This window comes from Eumetopias jubatus, unplaced genomic scaffold (assembly GCF_037043125.1).
Source record: "Eumetopias jubatus isolate StellerSeaLion01/CBP00866 unplaced genomic scaffold, mEumJub1_p1.0 scaffold_17, whole genome shotgun sequence".
Classification (NCBI taxonomy): Eukaryota; Metazoa; Chordata; class Mammalia; order Carnivora; family Otariidae; genus Eumetopias; species Eumetopias jubatus.
In genome coordinates, this window is record NW_028274823.1 from 36,532,311 (window position 1) to 36,549,193 (window position 16,883).

At 38.6% G+C, this 16,883-nt stretch overlaps 1 protein-coding gene and 1 pseudogene across 3 annotated transcripts in view; one reads left to right on the forward strand and one right to left on the reverse strand.

Annotated features, from left to right (window-relative positions):
* Window positions 1-16,883, reverse strand: part of HECTD2 (HECT domain E3 ubiquitin protein ligase 2) — a 71,766-nt gene that overhangs the window by 36,837 nt on the left and 18,046 nt on the right. For all 3 annotated transcript variants that reach the window (XM_028098703.1, XM_028098702.2, XM_088019787.1), the window contains one exon: window positions 13,637-13,766. In XM_028098703.1, coding sequence (XP_027954504.1) covers window positions 13,637-13,766 — 130 coding nt within the window. The remainder of the gene's footprint in view (window positions 1-13,636; window positions 13,767-16,883) is intronic.
* Window positions 2,292-2,769, forward strand: LOC114205247 (large ribosomal subunit protein eL21 pseudogene; annotated as a pseudogene).

The window sequence follows — 16,883 nt, forward strand, 5'->3', positions numbered from 1 at the left end:
GACTCATTCAAATATAAATTAACTTATTCACTCATAGAGCATATATACACATTTTTATACCCACTCATTTTTATTAATATCATGCTGAGGTGGAAGAAGAGTGAAATTTTAGTTAGTAAGAGAACTGGATTTTGGCAAAGCCTGAGAGTGGGAAGATCTTATATAAGAGAAATAGTAACGCTAAGGCCAAGAGGATTACAGGGTGAAATTAGAACCAGAGGCCCAGACAGGATTTATTTTTAGGTCACAAGGTAACTCAGACTGAAGAATAATACAGAATGTTAACGTACTATGTAAATGGAACTTGAGTCAGAAAGAAAGGCAGGTCGTTTGCTCACATTAGTGAATGAAAGCCAAACTACAGAATGTGACATTCAGCTATTAAGAAAGGAAGAACAACAGCTCACAGCTGTTCTCCTGTCCCTATTTATCAAGGCATTGCTTCCAGAGACAGGCTTTCAGTCTGTTCTCACAGATGGTTATTAAAATCTAATTCAAAAGAGAAAATCAATAAATGTGGTAATGAGAGATTAAATCTCAAACTGATATTATAAATAGAACAGGCAATTCTTTGTTCTATCACATGCAGGTTTTTCTGCAATATAGAATACCATAAATACACTGAAAAAAAGCCAAAATACATTTATCAATGAAAACCTGTCATTTTGGTTTCATTCAGCCAATACTTGGGAACACTGAGTGCTAAATTGATAAGCAGTAATCATTTCCCTTGCTTTGAATATAGTGCTGCCAATTTTAGTTGGTTGCTTAGAAACATTAAGTAAAACACTTGAAGCCAGGGCAAGAAGAATAAGAGTTCTGGTGGGGGCTGGAAGTATACTGAAAAAAACGTGAAGATCATAATACAACTATGTATAACGGTGTGAGATTATCAGCCAAATTTTGCCAGCTCACTCACTGTTTTCAAGAAGCTATCATAAGCTGACTCTGGTTGGAAACTAGTAATATGTAGTTTTCCACAACTGTAGCCACCAAAATGAAGACTGACATTTTAAATTGGCCACATGATTAGGACGCGGAAGGTTGCTCCTGGCCATGGAGCGCAGATGGCAACAACAGCATGAGAGGTAAACAAGAGGCCCGATGGAGGCTGGGTGTTCAGTAGGGGGACCCTGGGCCTGTTCCTTCTCCCTCTATTGCTAGAAAGGGATTACTGTTTTAAAAGGTTTGCTGGTGACACACCATTGCAAAATGCTATACTCTAAGCTTTATCCCAAATAATTTGTAATTAAGTAAATAAATAAGTAACAACAACAAAAAGCATCAGCCTTGGAAGTAAGGGACTTGGTCCTGTTGTTGGCTCAGTTACTAATTTTCATAACCTTAGACATGTGACTGAAACTCCTTAGGCCTTAATTTTGCCATTATAAAATAAAAGAAATTACCTAAGTCAGCTGTTCCCAAGGTTCCAAAGAACTTCAAGGGCCACCTCATGGGATTGGCTCTGGTGGATGTGTTTATTCAGAGCATCTCAGTTTTTCTCTGCCTAGTATAATGATGCTCTAAGAAAAATTTTACTTTTCAAAAAAGTGTTTTGCTATGAAAATAAAGCTAGGTTTGAAAACCATTAGTTTAATAATTTCTAACTTCCACCTCTACAACTATTTAAGAACAAAATGGATAGGACTTACAAACCAATCAAAAGAGTTAAAGACAATTCTCTGTTAGAGTGAACTGTATGAGGACATCTAATAGAGAAATTGAAGCAGCATGGACACTTCACATGCATATGTCATCTAAATACCTGATTTTCGTTACGACTTGTGTTCTACAACAGGGTGTAAGAAAAAGTTCTAAAAAAAAGAGTTAAAAGATCTGGGCTCTCTTTTGGGATTTTACATTCACATGATGTGGTCGTTTTAAAATAAGTCCATAAATTCTTTTATATTTCTTCATGAAAAGATGGGGTCTAACTTTTAACCCTTGGAATGTGGGCCAGCCTTGGTGGATCCCCACTAATGAAAAAATGTGACAGAGAGATGCTATAGGTTTCGTAGGTTACAAAAGGCAATACAATTTCTGCTTGGCTGTCTCTTTTTGGGGTGCTCGACCTTGGAGTCCAGTCGCCATGCTGTGAGGAAGCCAAGCAGTCCATGAAAAGGCCAGGGGCAAGTGTTTCAGCTAAGCCTTCAAGGGATTCCAATATTGTGGAAACCAAAACAAATAAACAAGAGCAACCTGGAAGAGTCAGGAATCATGCAGGGAGGGAAAAAAATGTAAAAACCTATCACTAGCCTTTCACCGGAACCACCATCTTCCAGTAATTTGCCAAAATCACCAACTCATAGGGAAAGGGGAAAGGCACCCACTACATGTTCTCTAGGCCTTTTAGAAAACATAGCCTTTGGCCACACAGATGCCAATCTACAAGAAAGGTGATATTGTCACCATCAAAGGAATGGGCACTGTTCAAAAAGGAATGCCCCACGGATGTTACGATGGCAAAATTGGAAGAGTCTACAGTATTACCCAGCTTGCTGTTGGCACTGTTGTAAACAAGTTAAAGGCAAGAAGATTCTTGCCAAGAGAATTAATGTAGGTATTGAGCATATGAAGCACTCAAAGAGCCAAGACAGCTTCTTGAAGCTCATGAAGGAAAATGATCAGAGAAAGAAGGAAGCCGAAGAGAAAGGTACTTGGGTCCAACTGAAGTGCCAGCCTGCCCCACCCAGCAAAGCACATTTTGTAAGAACCAATGGAAAGGAGCCTGAGCTGCCGGAACCCATTCCCTATGAATTTATGGCATGATAAGCGTAAGACAACAACACCACCACCACCCCAAAAAACCCTCAAGACTAAAATACATGCATACATACATACATAAAAATAAAAACCTATCACTAATTTACTTAGAGGGATAAAAGTACAACCAGGAAATAAGAGGGTTCTATAAAGAAGAAATATTCAGAGAGGGGAAAAAAGAATTCTTGTTCATTAAAAGCATATTAGCAGAAACAAAATACTTAGCAGAAGTGTTTTGAGGCAATGCCCTAATATATATAGCAAAAGGATAAAGAAATGGAAAATAGAAGTGAAAAAAAAAAAAAGAAAACTAGGAGTTCAGAAGGTCTGGCTTTTGAATAATAGGGGACCCAGAAAGAAAGCAGCAGCAGATGGGAGGAAATCATCAATAAAAATTTCTAGAAAACTTCTTGGAATTCAAGGACATGAACTACTAGAGGAAAAGGGCCTACCACACATGTAGCAAAAGGGATGAAACTAGACCCACACCAAACACAGCTCTGTGCAATTTCAGACGCTCCGAGATAAAGAGATGATTCTACAAGCTTCTAGAGAGACAGATACCTTACACAAAGGACAGGAAGGTGAAAGATGTACTCTGCACACGCTAAAACAGAGTGGCCTAAGAGTGAGTAATTTTGATGCCTGCCATCACCAAGATCCTGACTATCTCTGTACTCTTCTTTTGTAACTGAAGATAGAAGGGATAGGTGAGCCCAGGCCAGACTGTTATCTGTACTTTGGTTTGTCTTGCCAGTGGGGTGATGAAACCCCTGTTCTCCATTTCTTGCTGTGCTATCTGAATCGGCTGAAGGCACTCAGGTCACCTCACTGCTTTAACCTGGGGGTACTCCTGATAGCTGGAGAGGTCGTATTTCTGCCAGACATCTAATACATACACAGTCCAACAAATCACAGCTCTGTCAGATATGCCAATAGTTGTCCTTTGTTTCCCAGGATTCACTCATGACCTTGCTCACTTCTCCAGAAAGGACTCATACATTCTTGCAGAAGCTGAAGCCAGATCTGATTCAGAGACTATTCAGACTATCATCTCTTCACCTAATAGTGGCAATATTGTCCCTTACACATCCAAGGTTTGTGCTTGCTATTCTGTTTTTCAAAACTAAGCAGTGTGTGTGTGTATAATGAGATATATAATTTAAGTGGTATACTGTTTATAGGAACATGTAAAGACAACAAAACCATTTTTTAAAAAAATCAAGGGAATAGTAGTTACCTCTGGACAGAAAGGAAGGGCAATGCAACTGCGTGGGTTCACAAGAGCTTGTAATATTCCTTTTCTTAATTTTAGCACTAAGTTCATGTGCTTTCCTTTTATTATTACTAAAACCATATACTACTGTTGATTACATTCTTCTGTATGTGTGATGTTTCAAAGTTTTAAAAATTCGTGCAGTTACCCACGAAATAAGAGTAATAGAAACTCCTGCCCATCACAATCCCTTCCCTACAACTTAGCTGCCCATAGTATTATCACTCATATTTACTGAATTTCATAAGGCATGGAACTGAATGCTTTTAAATGCTTTTTTTCATTTATCCTTACAACCTTATGAGGTAGCTTCTTTATTATGCTATTTTACAGATGGAAAAACAAGCACAGAGAGACTAAATAACTTTTCCAGGATCATAAATTACAGAGCCAGGATTCAAACCCATCCAGATAAGTTATATACCCATGTATTTTCCACTATTAAATAATGCCAAATCTTCTACCTGCATAAAAACAAGTAGCAAAACTGAACCCTAAATTTACATGGACGTAGGACCTGGTAAACTATGAAAGGTCAAAACGAAACTCAACAAGGATCAAACAAAATCAGTATGTTTGAAAATGAACCCTTTAAATCATAAAACTTTGGTGTGGAGGATATTTTACAACTCATAATGCCCCAATTCCTCATTCTATAAATGAGCAAATGAAGGTTCATGAGGGTGAAGTGTAATGTCTAAGGTCACAATGACACTTACTGGTAATAATTAACTCAAATATTCAGTTCTTATTTGATATCATAATTTACAGTGTGTGGGTACCAGGCAGGTAATAAATGAGCTACAGGGGACACCTGGGTGGCTCAGTCATTAAGCATCTGCCTTCGGCTCAGGTCATGATACCCAGGGTCCTGGGATCGAGCCCCGCATCGGGCTCCCTGCTCCGCAGGAAGCCAGCTTCTCCTTCTCCCACTCCCCCTGCTTGTGTTCCTGTTCAACTGAAACAGGGAGACCAGAGTGGATTAGTCATAACAGGTGGTGTTTACATCATTGTCTATAAGGTGACTTTTCTAAACATTTGGCAAAAAATAAAATTGAAGGTGGGAGAGAGAAAGGAAAAGGGGGGGGGGAACTCTGACTCATAGGACTTTAGCCACCAGAGCCAAATATACTGCAATATACTCTTTAGTTTTTGGAGATGTACTTTTTACTAAGTTCAATGATATTTATGTTTGTAAAAGTACAACAAAAACACAGATTAAATGTTCTTTTATGGGTCTAGTTATAAAAATATTCAAAAGTCCCTTTTCCAGAAGGTTACCTCTAGTGGAACAGATGTCTTAAGCTGGACATATCTTAGAGAATTTATTATAGAGACGGGTCTGACATTCCAACAGGGAAAACTGATCAGAAACCCAGAAAAACTGTCTCCCGTATATTTCCTCATTCAGTAAACTATTTACTGAGTAAAGACTTTATGTACCACAGAGGATGGATTCTGGAGATACACAGATGAATTAAAAATTCAAGGAGAATGCAGATGCATTTACTCTCAGACCCAACAATCCCACTTCTAGGAATATCTCAGAAACACAAAAAGACATATGTACAGATTCATTCACTGTGGCATTGTTTAGTAAAAGAACGGACCCAACTCATTTCTTTTAATAGGATCTTATTAAATAAGTTATAGTACAGCCTATACAGCAGAATACAATTATAAAAAAGAATAAGGGAGCTCTTTTACGTACTGATATAGAAAAGTATCCAGGATATACTAACTAAAAACAAGGTGCTGGACAATGTATAGGCAGTTACCTTTTCTTTAAGAAAAGGTGGGAAATGAGAATGTATGTTTTATTTGCTTTCATTTGCATAAAGAAATACAGGAAAGAATATAACACAGCAGGGAAGAATGTAAAAATGGGATGTCAGAAACATACTGTTTTTATTTTTTTTTTGAAACACACAAATGTGTTACCTATTCCAAAAATTAACTTCAATATAAAAAATAAAAAGAATAGCTCTTCCCCTCTCCAAAATAGAAGTTTAAGAATTTACTAGGACTAGTAAAGAGACAGATAAGTAAACAAATAAATGCAGCAGGATACTCTCAGTTCTTGATAGATATACTTCTCCCCTAGGCACAGTTAGGAAAAGTCAAGCCCAAGGTACTCACTCTGACCTAGGGAAGGATTTTGGAGATTTAGTCTAAAATCAGTTCATTCTCCACAGAAACCTGGAGATGGGGTCATTTGAGGCTTTAGAGATACTTATTCTAGGGTAAGATTCCTAAAGCAGCTATTTCAAGTCCTTGTATCTCCCCAGATGGCAAGTCCTGTGCTGGTTTCTTCGAACAGCTTGTTTCTCTGTCTGCCTCTAAAAGTTGCTCTTGGAGGAACTGTGAAAACTCTGTGGTACTTCACCTGTGTAGAGATCACAGGACACCACCACACAAAGACCCAATCGCCATTTGAGCTAAAGACCTCTTCGTTTTTCCCTGAGCTATTTCACAGTGGCAAAGATCATGGGACGCGTTTCTCCAGAGTTAGGGAGAAAACGGCAGGGTTCACTAGGTCCTACCAGGGCTCTTCCAGAGTAAACTCATGAAATGCACCGAGCTGGGAGAGGAACAGTGTCCTTGGGGTAAACATTAAGAGTTCCTGTCTACTCTTTTCTGAATTACCAAGAGTGCAAAGACGTTATAAAAGAGATGGGGAGAAATTGCTTCATTTCTTTTAAAGATGTTCTGTGCTGTTTAAAGATGTTTCAAAGAAGTCTGACAGGGGGGCATAATCACTTTAGTAGGAAGATACAAAAGAATAAGAGAGAACGTAGTGCTAATCCCCCTCCATTACTTACCATTTATATTGTTTCTCTGAAGATGTATCATCCCTAACAGCTGTTGTAGTAGGTAAAACTCCTACACTTCTCTGATCTCCAAAAGGACAGCCAACTCGACAGGCAGACCTAGTCATGTGATCTACAGGGAGGAAAGGCATCCCTCAGCTGTTAGGTAAACCCACGCTGGGCTTTTGCAGCTTCTCTAATACCACTTGAAGATCAGATGGGGAGACAAGCTGTTAGAGAATACCCAGCATAGGTCCTGCTACCAGAGAAGAGGGAGGAAACTGTAATAACTGCCAAGAATGATGCATCTTTGAGGAAACAATCTTACTGGCAAGTAAAAGAGGCTTCCCAAAAGATTAAGGAATTATAAACATGCTTACATTGGGAAGACTTGACTAACTTCCCATTCAATAAAGGAATTCTTTCTGCAGCAGCCCTGACATATGGACTCCAAGTCACACCTGAATCCAGGTGGCATCTGGACAGAACAGCTAGGAGAAGTCAGCACTAGGACTTCCAATAAAGTAAAAGAAGTCTGCTAAGAGGTCTAGTCCTCTAGAGTGGTATATACAAATACTCCAGCTTCAGGTTGGGGCTGAATCCAGATTCCATAAGACTGGCACAGATGAGAGGGGAAAAAGAGACAAGTGTAGGGGCCCAAACAGTGGACCATATTCAGAGTCAATGCATCCACCCAAGGAGGAGGCAGGTAGGTTGTGGGCAAACAAGTTGATTCAGACACCAGGATTTTAGTATAGACAGAATGGAATAAAGGAATCAGCGTGGAAGCAAAGGCTATTGAATTTGAACAAACAGTCCAAACAAAAAAGGTTAGAGCTATTCATGACTTTCTTTTTGACTATCATTCTCCCCTAGCAGACATTTCAAAGTCCTTAAGATTCTTAACACTGTTATGGGCTGAACTGTGTGTGTCTGTCACACAGATACGTTTGAAGATATTTTAAAGTCCTAAACCCTGTGACCTGTGAATGTGACCTTATTTGGAAAAAGGGTCTTTTTTTTTTTTAAGATTTTATTTATTTATTTGACAGAGACACAGCGAGAGAGGGAACACAAGCAGGGGGAGTGGGAGAGGGAGAAGCAGGCTTCCTGCCGGGCAGGGAGCCCGATGCGGGACTCGATCCCAGGACCCTGGGATCATGACCTGAGTCGAAGGCAGACACTTAATGACTGAGCCTCCCAGGCACCCCCCTTTTTTTCAAAAGATTTTATTTATTTAGAAAAAGGGTCTTTGTAAATGCAAACAAATTAAGATGAAGTCATACTGGATTAGGGTGGGCCCTAATTCAATGACTGGTATCCTTACAGGAAGAGGGAAATTTGGACACAGAAAGACATACAGGAAAGAATGCCAAGTGAAAGCAGAGGTGAAGATTGGAGAGACACATCTACAAGCCAAGGGACACCAAGGATTGCTGGTAATCACCAGAGGCTAGGACAGAGGCATGGAACAGATTCTAAGAACCTTCAAAAGGAACCAATTCCACCAATGCATGGATTTCAGACCTCTAGCCTCCAGAACCATGAGAATAAAATTCTGTTGTTTTAAGCTATCAAGTTTATGTTCTATGTTATAGCAGCGGGAGGAAACTACTATACCTTCCAAGGAGATTAGTGAATTCAAGGCGAGAAGAACTGAGTTTCCTACTTCCATTTCCTCTTCCTACTTCCTCTCTTCCCTTTAATTCCACAGTGTGAGTAACAAGTGCTCTTCTAACCTTGCTGGAGCTTACATCTCAACCCCTATGCTTTGCATTTTTCCTTGATCCTATCCTCATACCACTTCTCTATTCTACTAGTTCATTTTATTATTCTATTTTCCTACTGCAACTTTAGTCTCTCCCTCTGTATTAGATCCTTTCCCTTGACCACACTACTCTGCAAGACCCTGCTTTTCTTTCAGTTCAAGCTAATCTTCAGTTCAAGCTAGGCAGTCTACATTGCCCCTACATCATCGCCACTAATCTGCCCCTTAACTTTCTATAATTTGAATTCTCCTCATACCATCCTACTGAAACTGTTCTCTTAAAAGTCACCAATAAACACATTAAACAACAAATCCTTGGCATTGTCTCAGTGCTTACTCAACTTATCCTCACTTAGCAATGACATCGTAGACCAAATCCTCTTCTTTAAATTTTCTTTTCCCTTGATTTCTCTTTTTCTTAAAGATTTATTTATTTATTTTAGAGAAAGAGAGTGTGCACGTGCGAACTGGGGAAGGGGCAGAGGGAGAGGATCTCAACTAGACTCCCCACTGAGCGTGGAGCCTGACGCAGGGCTCCACGTGGGGCTTGATCTCCTGACACACGAGATCATGACCTGAGCTGAAAACCAAGAGTTGGATGCTTAACTGACTGAACCATCCAGGCGCCCCTCTTTCCCCGATTTCTAAGTCACAGCACAACACAGTTCTTTTCCCTCTTTCAGCACTCACTTTCTTTTCTTTTACCAACTCTTCTTTTAATGAAGGCCTTATCCAAAACTACCCTTGGCTCTCTTCTTTTCTCTATGTCTGCCATTCATTAGCTATGTAAGTTCATGCAGGGCAAGTCACTTAAAACTCTCTGTGGCTTAAGTTTCCTTGCCTTTGAAATGGGAAAAGAATTCCAACCTTCAGCTGCAATAAGGACTAAATGGATTCACATATGTACAGCGCTTATGGCGCTCAGAACCAGGAGTGGCACATAGAAAGCACTATATGGAGTTACTGTTGCAGCTGATGTTACTGCTTTGACACATCTGCTCTGATAACTATTTCCTCTGTCCTGGGTTCTCTCTTGTTTGACTCTATGCAATAAATACAGCTGACCCTTTAACAATGTGGAGGCAGGGGCGCCAACCCCTCATGCAGTTGAAAATCTATGTATAACTTTTGACTCCCCCAAAACTTAACTACTAATAGCCTACTATTGACTGGAAGCCTTCCTGATGACATAAACAGTTGGTTAACACGTATTTTGTATGCTACATGTATCATACACCATATTCTTAAAATAATAAGCTAGAGAAAATAAAATGTTAAGAAAATCACAAGGAAAATACATTCACTGTACTGTACTATATTTATTTATTTATTTATTTTTATTTTTATTTATTTGAGAGAGAGAGAGAATGAGAGACAGAGAGCATGAGAGGGAAGAGGGTCAGAGGGAGAAGCAGACCCCCCGCTGAGCAGGGAGCCCGATGTGGGACTCGATCCTGGGACTCCAGGATCATGACCTGAGCCGAAGGCAGTCGCTTAACCAACTGAGCCACCCAGGCGCCCTGTACTATATTTATTGAAAAAAGTCTGCATAAAAGTGGATCTATGCAGTTCAAACCTGTGTCATTCAAGAGTCAACTGGTCCACTGTACCTGTAGGACCCTCTGATGGACAGGTAACTGCCTGGGGCCTGCGGGGATTACAAAGGTATTTATTCCCTCATGGAACATACAGTCTAAGAGTTAATAGTATTCAAATGATAACACATAAGACGGGGTGACTGATAAGAGGTAATAACAAAAGAAAACCTAAGTGGAAAGTCAAAGAAGGGAACAACTGTATCTGGTTGGAGAGAATCAGCAGAGGTTTAAGAAAGAAGTAGCTTTGAAGGACAGGATGTGTCAGACGGAAAAGAGGGGAGAGTGCATTCCAGGCAGTGGGAACAAACTGGCAAAATCTCTGAGGTAAGGTATGAGGCATCCAGGAGAATAGCTAAAATGTAGTTATATGTAGGAGAAAAGTGGGAGATAACGTTGAAAAGCTGTCATATTTTGAACGTCCTTGAGTGTCAAGGTAAAAATTTTTTATTTAATTTTGGAAGCATTAGGGAGTATGAAGATGATGTAATTAGAGTTGTATGATTAATGTGATATGATTAATCAGGCAAGAGAAACAAGTCAATCAGGAATTTCCTCTATCTGTCAGATAGAGGAACAAGGGTTTTGTCACAAAATGTGGATTGAATTTTGGTTCTGACACTTAGCGGTGACCTCAGCCAAGTCATTTACCCTCTCTGAGCCTGTTTCCATACTTATAAAATGGTGTGATAAACAGAAACTAAGATCGCCCGCATAAGTCTCAGCTTTCTGGTGTTCCATCAGGATTACATTGCATTATATGACAAAAGGGACTGTGCAGATATAAATAATTAATTGGCTCACCTTAAAATAGGGAGATTATCCAGGTAGGCAAAACCTAATGACATGATACCTTTACAAGCAAAGAGTTTTCTCCCACTGGTTGCAAAAGACAAAGTCAGAGAGACTGGAAACATGAAGGGGATTCAACACAAGGGCTCCTGCTGTCAGCCTTAAAACCCAAAGCTACAATACAATACTCCAAGAGGGTCTGTGAGCAGAGGTGGCAGACTGTGTAAGTGGTCTCTTTAGGAGCTGAGAGCAGCCCTGGCTGATAGCAGGGATTCTGCCAGCAACCTGAAGATGCTGGGAGGAGGATTCTTCCCCAAGAGTCCAGCCCAGCCAACACCTTGTAAGACCCTGAGCAGAAAACCCAGCCACACTCACCAAGACCTCTGACTTAAAGAGCCATCAGCTAATAAATGGGTGTTGCTTTTAAACCATTAGGTTTGTGGTAATTTGTTATACAGCAATAGAAAACTAATACAACAGGGATTCTAATATCTATTCTATTTTATGTGATTGTTGCAAGGCTCAGATAAAGTAATGTATACACAAATAATACACAAACATAATTTACAGTTGTTATCTAGTTAACATGTCTAAAATATATATCATTTCTCTCAATTCCTCTCCCCATCAAATAGGTTCATTTTATTTCTTTAATGGTATCACAACTGCAGCTTTGTTTTGTTTTGTTGTGGGTTGGGGGGCTGACATAAAGGGCACTTGTGCCTCCTCGGAGTGAGACTGAGGGGAAAGAACATGTGTGTGTGTGTATGTGTGCACACTGAGTGCATAAATACAGGAGGAAAGAAGTTATCAAAGGCAAAGGTTGATAAATGAAATAAGGTAAATGCTAACCTGCAAAAGTTAGCACTAGCATGGAGTATCAACCGAAAATCTGTGTGAGAATAATTTATGCCACACACAGCTATGGACACAAGCAATTTACCAAAAACTATGTCCTTATACATTTCTAGGTTTGTTTTGTGTTGTTTGGGTACAGGGACATTTAAACCTTTCCAGATTTGTTTTGTTATAGGCCAGGGGAACTTAAAATTATGCAAGTAATTGATGTTTCCTGTGACAAAACAATACAGAGTTGTACAGAGAAATAAAGTATATTTATAATATATACCCAATTCTACTCTCCTGAGAAAACCATTAAACCGATTGGTGGGCATCCTTCCATACTTCTTTATACGCTCAAAGAAGTATAAAAGGTTTCCTTACTCTTAAAAACCTGGAGTCATATTCTACCTGTTATGTGTAACTTGTGTTTTTTATTTTACAACGTACTGTGGGCACTTCTCCTAGACACTTTATACACATATCACATTTTTCTTAATAGAGGCATAGTACTCTAAGTCACCCATTCATAAAAGTGCCAATTTTCACATTCCCTAGACAACATCACAGATATAAATCCTTTCATTCTCTGCAACCACAGAGGAAAATGTAAACTTCTTATTGTAATTTGTACTTCTCTAAAAACAAGTGAGATTGAGCATCCTTTCACATGTGTGAAAATCTGTGTGAGAATAATTTATGCCACACACAGCTATGGACACAAGCAATTTCTACATCCTTATACATTTGTGTGTGATTGCTCATATTTTTCCTCTTTTGATTAGTCTGTTCAGATCCTTTGCTTTTTCTTCATTGGAATGTTCATTTTACTGATTTATTAATAGTCTTTATGACCAAGCATATGTTTTTCACAGACTATGTATGACATTTGTAGGTGTTTATACTTTATGACTTTAAAAAATTCCTACGGAAGTTTTAAATTTTCTTATATACTGAAACTTGTCAATTTTTTATTTTATGGCTCTTGGCATTGTTATCATGCCAAGAGGTTTTTTATATAAATAACCTCCTGTTTTCTTCTAGTACTTTTGTAGTTTAAAAAAATCTCAAGTTACTATTTTCAACAGGTTAGCCAATCATCCTAATTCCATTTTTTGAATAACTGAATACCACTTATGTACTATATATTTTACTGGTCTATTTGGCTGTCTTTGCGGCAGTACTGCAATTATAATAGCTTTATAATATATGTACTACAGGGGAATGGGCTCCCTCATTATTTTTGCTTGCATCTTCTTGGACACTGATTCTTATGGATCACATAAAGCATCATTTTAATATCTCCAGCCCAAAACTGCTGAAAAATGTATTAAGTGTAGAGAGTAAACTGGGTATACCTGACATCTTGATGTTTTCCATCCTACGACCTTTTAGTCTTTTGATAAAGTCCTACAGTTTTCCTCATACAGGTTTAGCTTACTTTCTTTTAGGTTTATTTCTAAGTATTTCATTATTTTTCCATCAAGTCTTCTAAGTGATTATTCCTCAAAGGAAATATACTGAATTTTCATATATTGTATAGTGTCTGGCTGCATAACCAAATTCTATTATTCATGAGCTTTGTATCTCATTCATACCCTACCCTAGGTAACAGTCACCTAAAAATAACAATTTTGCTCCTTTCTGTAAATATTTATACAGCTTATTTCTTTTTCATATTGTATTAATTAACTTCATCTACCAAAAAACTACGTTTTAATAGTTTGATAATATATTTTCAGCCAAAATACACAACGTGTACTTTTAATAATCATCATTATTATTATTTTACCATTCTTGATGTTAGGGAAAACAAGATGTGTAGGTGAACTTCTGTTTTCAGTGGCTTCTTTCTTCTGGTTAACAGTTGAAATGAAACTGCTAAAAGTGGAAATTTGGCCTTTGGATCCTCTGTCCAAACCCTAAAAACAGAAAAGTTAACATTGCAGCATGATTCCCACTAGCTATATTTAAACTATTTTATTGCAGAAATTCATAAACACTTGAACAGATTTTAATTTGATGATATTACAGATAAAATACATAACATTGACTTACCTTTCCTAGGATCAAATTGTTTTAAATATAAAATGAAAATAGTTGTACCATGCCTACAAATTGATCAAGTTTGGAAATAGGGTATTAATAGTATCTTCCTTATAGGGTTACTGTGATGTCTCACTGAAATAAGCATATAAAGTGGCACAGCCCCTCGTATATCGTGCATGCTCCCCTCATGTTAACGGCTCTTTTAAATTTGTATTTATTTTTTTTAAGATTTATTTTATTTTATTTATTTGTCAGAAAGAAAGAGAGCACAAGCAGAGGGAGTGGCAGGCAGAGGGAGAAGCAGACTCTCCGCTGAGCAAGGAGCCCGATGCGGGACTCGATCCCAGGACCCCGAGATCATGACCTGAGCTGAAGGCAGACGCCCAAGTGACTGAGCCACCCAGGCGTCCCTTAAATTTGTATTTAGATAACACCATTTTTATGAGCTCCACAAATATTATTTTCAATAGTTAACATGCATGTGATACTTCACATGTTGATTCATTGGAGGTTTTCTTGTCTTTTGATGCAACTTCAACCGTTCAGGTAAAAAGATAAACCTTTTAGAGCTCATTTCTTTCTATGCATTGTGATTATACTTTGGGTGTACTAGGATTAAAAAAGATAATGCTAACGTAATAAAGGCCATAGGTGAAAAAGCCACAGCTAATATCATCCTAAATGGGGAAAAACTGACAGCTTTTCCTCTACAGTCAGGAACAAGACAGGGATGTCCACTCTCACCACTGTTATTTAACATAGTACTGGAAGCCCTAGCCTCAGCTATCAGACAACACAAAGAAATAAAAGGCATCCAAATCAGCAAAGAATTATTAAAACTTTCATTCTTTGCAGATGATATGATACTAAACATAAAAAAACCTGAAAGACTCCACCAAAAAATTGGGTAGAACTGAAAAATGAATTCAGTAAAGTCGCAGGATACAGAATCAATGTACAGAAATCTGCTGCATTTCTATACACCAATAGTGAAGCAGCAGAAAGAGAAATTAAGGAATTAATTCCACTTACAACTGTACCAAAAATAATAAGCTACCTAGGCATAAACCTAACCAAAGATGTGAAAGCCTGTACTCTGAAAATTATAAAACACTAATGAAAGAAATTGAAGATGACACAAAGAAATGGAAAGATGTTCTATGCACATGGACTGGAAAAATAAATATTATTAAAATATCTATACTACCCAAAGCAATCTACATATTTAATGCAATCCCTACCAAAATATCAACAGCATTTTATTTATTTATTTTTATTTATTTTTTAAGATTTTATTTATTTATTTGACAGAGAGAGACAGCGAGAGAGGAAACACAAGCAGGGGGAGTGGGAGAGGGAGAAGCAGGCTCCCCACTGAGCAGGGAGCCCGATGCGGGACTTGATCCCAGGACCCTGAGATCATGACCTGAGCCAAAGGCAGACGCTTAACTGACTGAGCCACCCAGGTGCCCCCATTATTTATTTTTAAAGATTTTATTTATTTATTTGAGAGAGAATGAGATAGAGAGAGAGCATGAGAGGGGGGAGGGTCAGAGAGAGAAGCAGACTCCCTGCTGAGCAGGGAGGCTGATGCGGGCGGGACTCAATCCTGGGACTCCAAGATCATGACCTGAGCCGAAGGCAGTTGCTTAACCAACTGAGCCACCCAGGCGCCCCCTCCAGCATTTTTTTTTAAAGAGCTAGAACAAACAATCTTAAAATCTGTATGGAAACACAAAAGACCTTGAATACCCAAAGCAATCTTGCAAAAGCAAAGCAAAGCTGGAGGCATCACAATTCCAGACTTCAAGTTATATTACAAACCTGTAGTGATCAAGACAGTATGGTACTGGCACAAAAACAGATACATAGATCTCTGGAATAGAATCGAGAGATTCTATTTTGGGTCCAGAAATGGACCCACAACTATATGGTCAACTAACTTTCGACAAAGCAGGAAAGAATATCCAATGGAAAAAAGACAGTCTCTTCAACAAATGATGTTGGGAAAATTGGACAGCCACATGCAGAAGAATGAAACTGGACCACTTTCTTACATCATACACAAAAATAAATTAAAAATGGATGAAAGATCTAAATGTGAGACAGGAATCCATCCAAATCCTAGAGGAGAACACAGGCAGCAACCTCTTTGGCCTCGGCAGCAATTTCTTACTAGACACGTCTCAGGAGGCAAGGGAAACAACAGGCAAAAATGAACTAGTGGGACTTCAACAAGATTAAAAGCTTCTGCACAGCAAAGGAAAGAATCAACAAAACTAAAAGGCAAGCTATGGAATGGGAGAAGATATCTGCAAATGACATATCTGATAAAGGGTTAGTACCCAAATCTATAAAGAACTTATAAAACTCAACACCCCAAAAATGAATAGTCCAATTAAAAATGGGCAGAAGACATGAATAGACATTTTTCCAAAGAAGACATACAGATGGCCAACAGACACATGAAAAGATGCTCAACATCACTTATGAAGGAAATGCAAATCAAAACTACAATGAGATATCCACTTATACCTCCAGAATGGCTAACATTAACAACACAAGAAACAAAGGTGTTGGCGAGGATGTGGAGAAAGGCAAACTCTCTTATACTGTTGGTGGGCATGCAAATTGGTGCAGCCACTGTGGAAAACAGTATAGAGAGTCCTCAAAAAGTTAAAAATAGAACTACCCTATGATCCATCAGTTACACTACAAGGTATTTACCCAAAGAATACAAAAATGCTAATTCAAAGGGATACACACACCCTTATGTTTATAGCAGCATTATCTACAATAGCCAAATTATGGAAAGAGCTCAAATGTCCAATGATTGATGAATGGATAAAGAAGATGTGGCATAGATACACACTGGAATATTACTCAGCCACAAAAAAGAGTGAAAGCTTGCCATTTTCAACAACGTGGATAGAGCTTGAGAGTATTATCCTAAGTGAAGTAAGTTAGTCAGAGAAAGACAAATATCATTT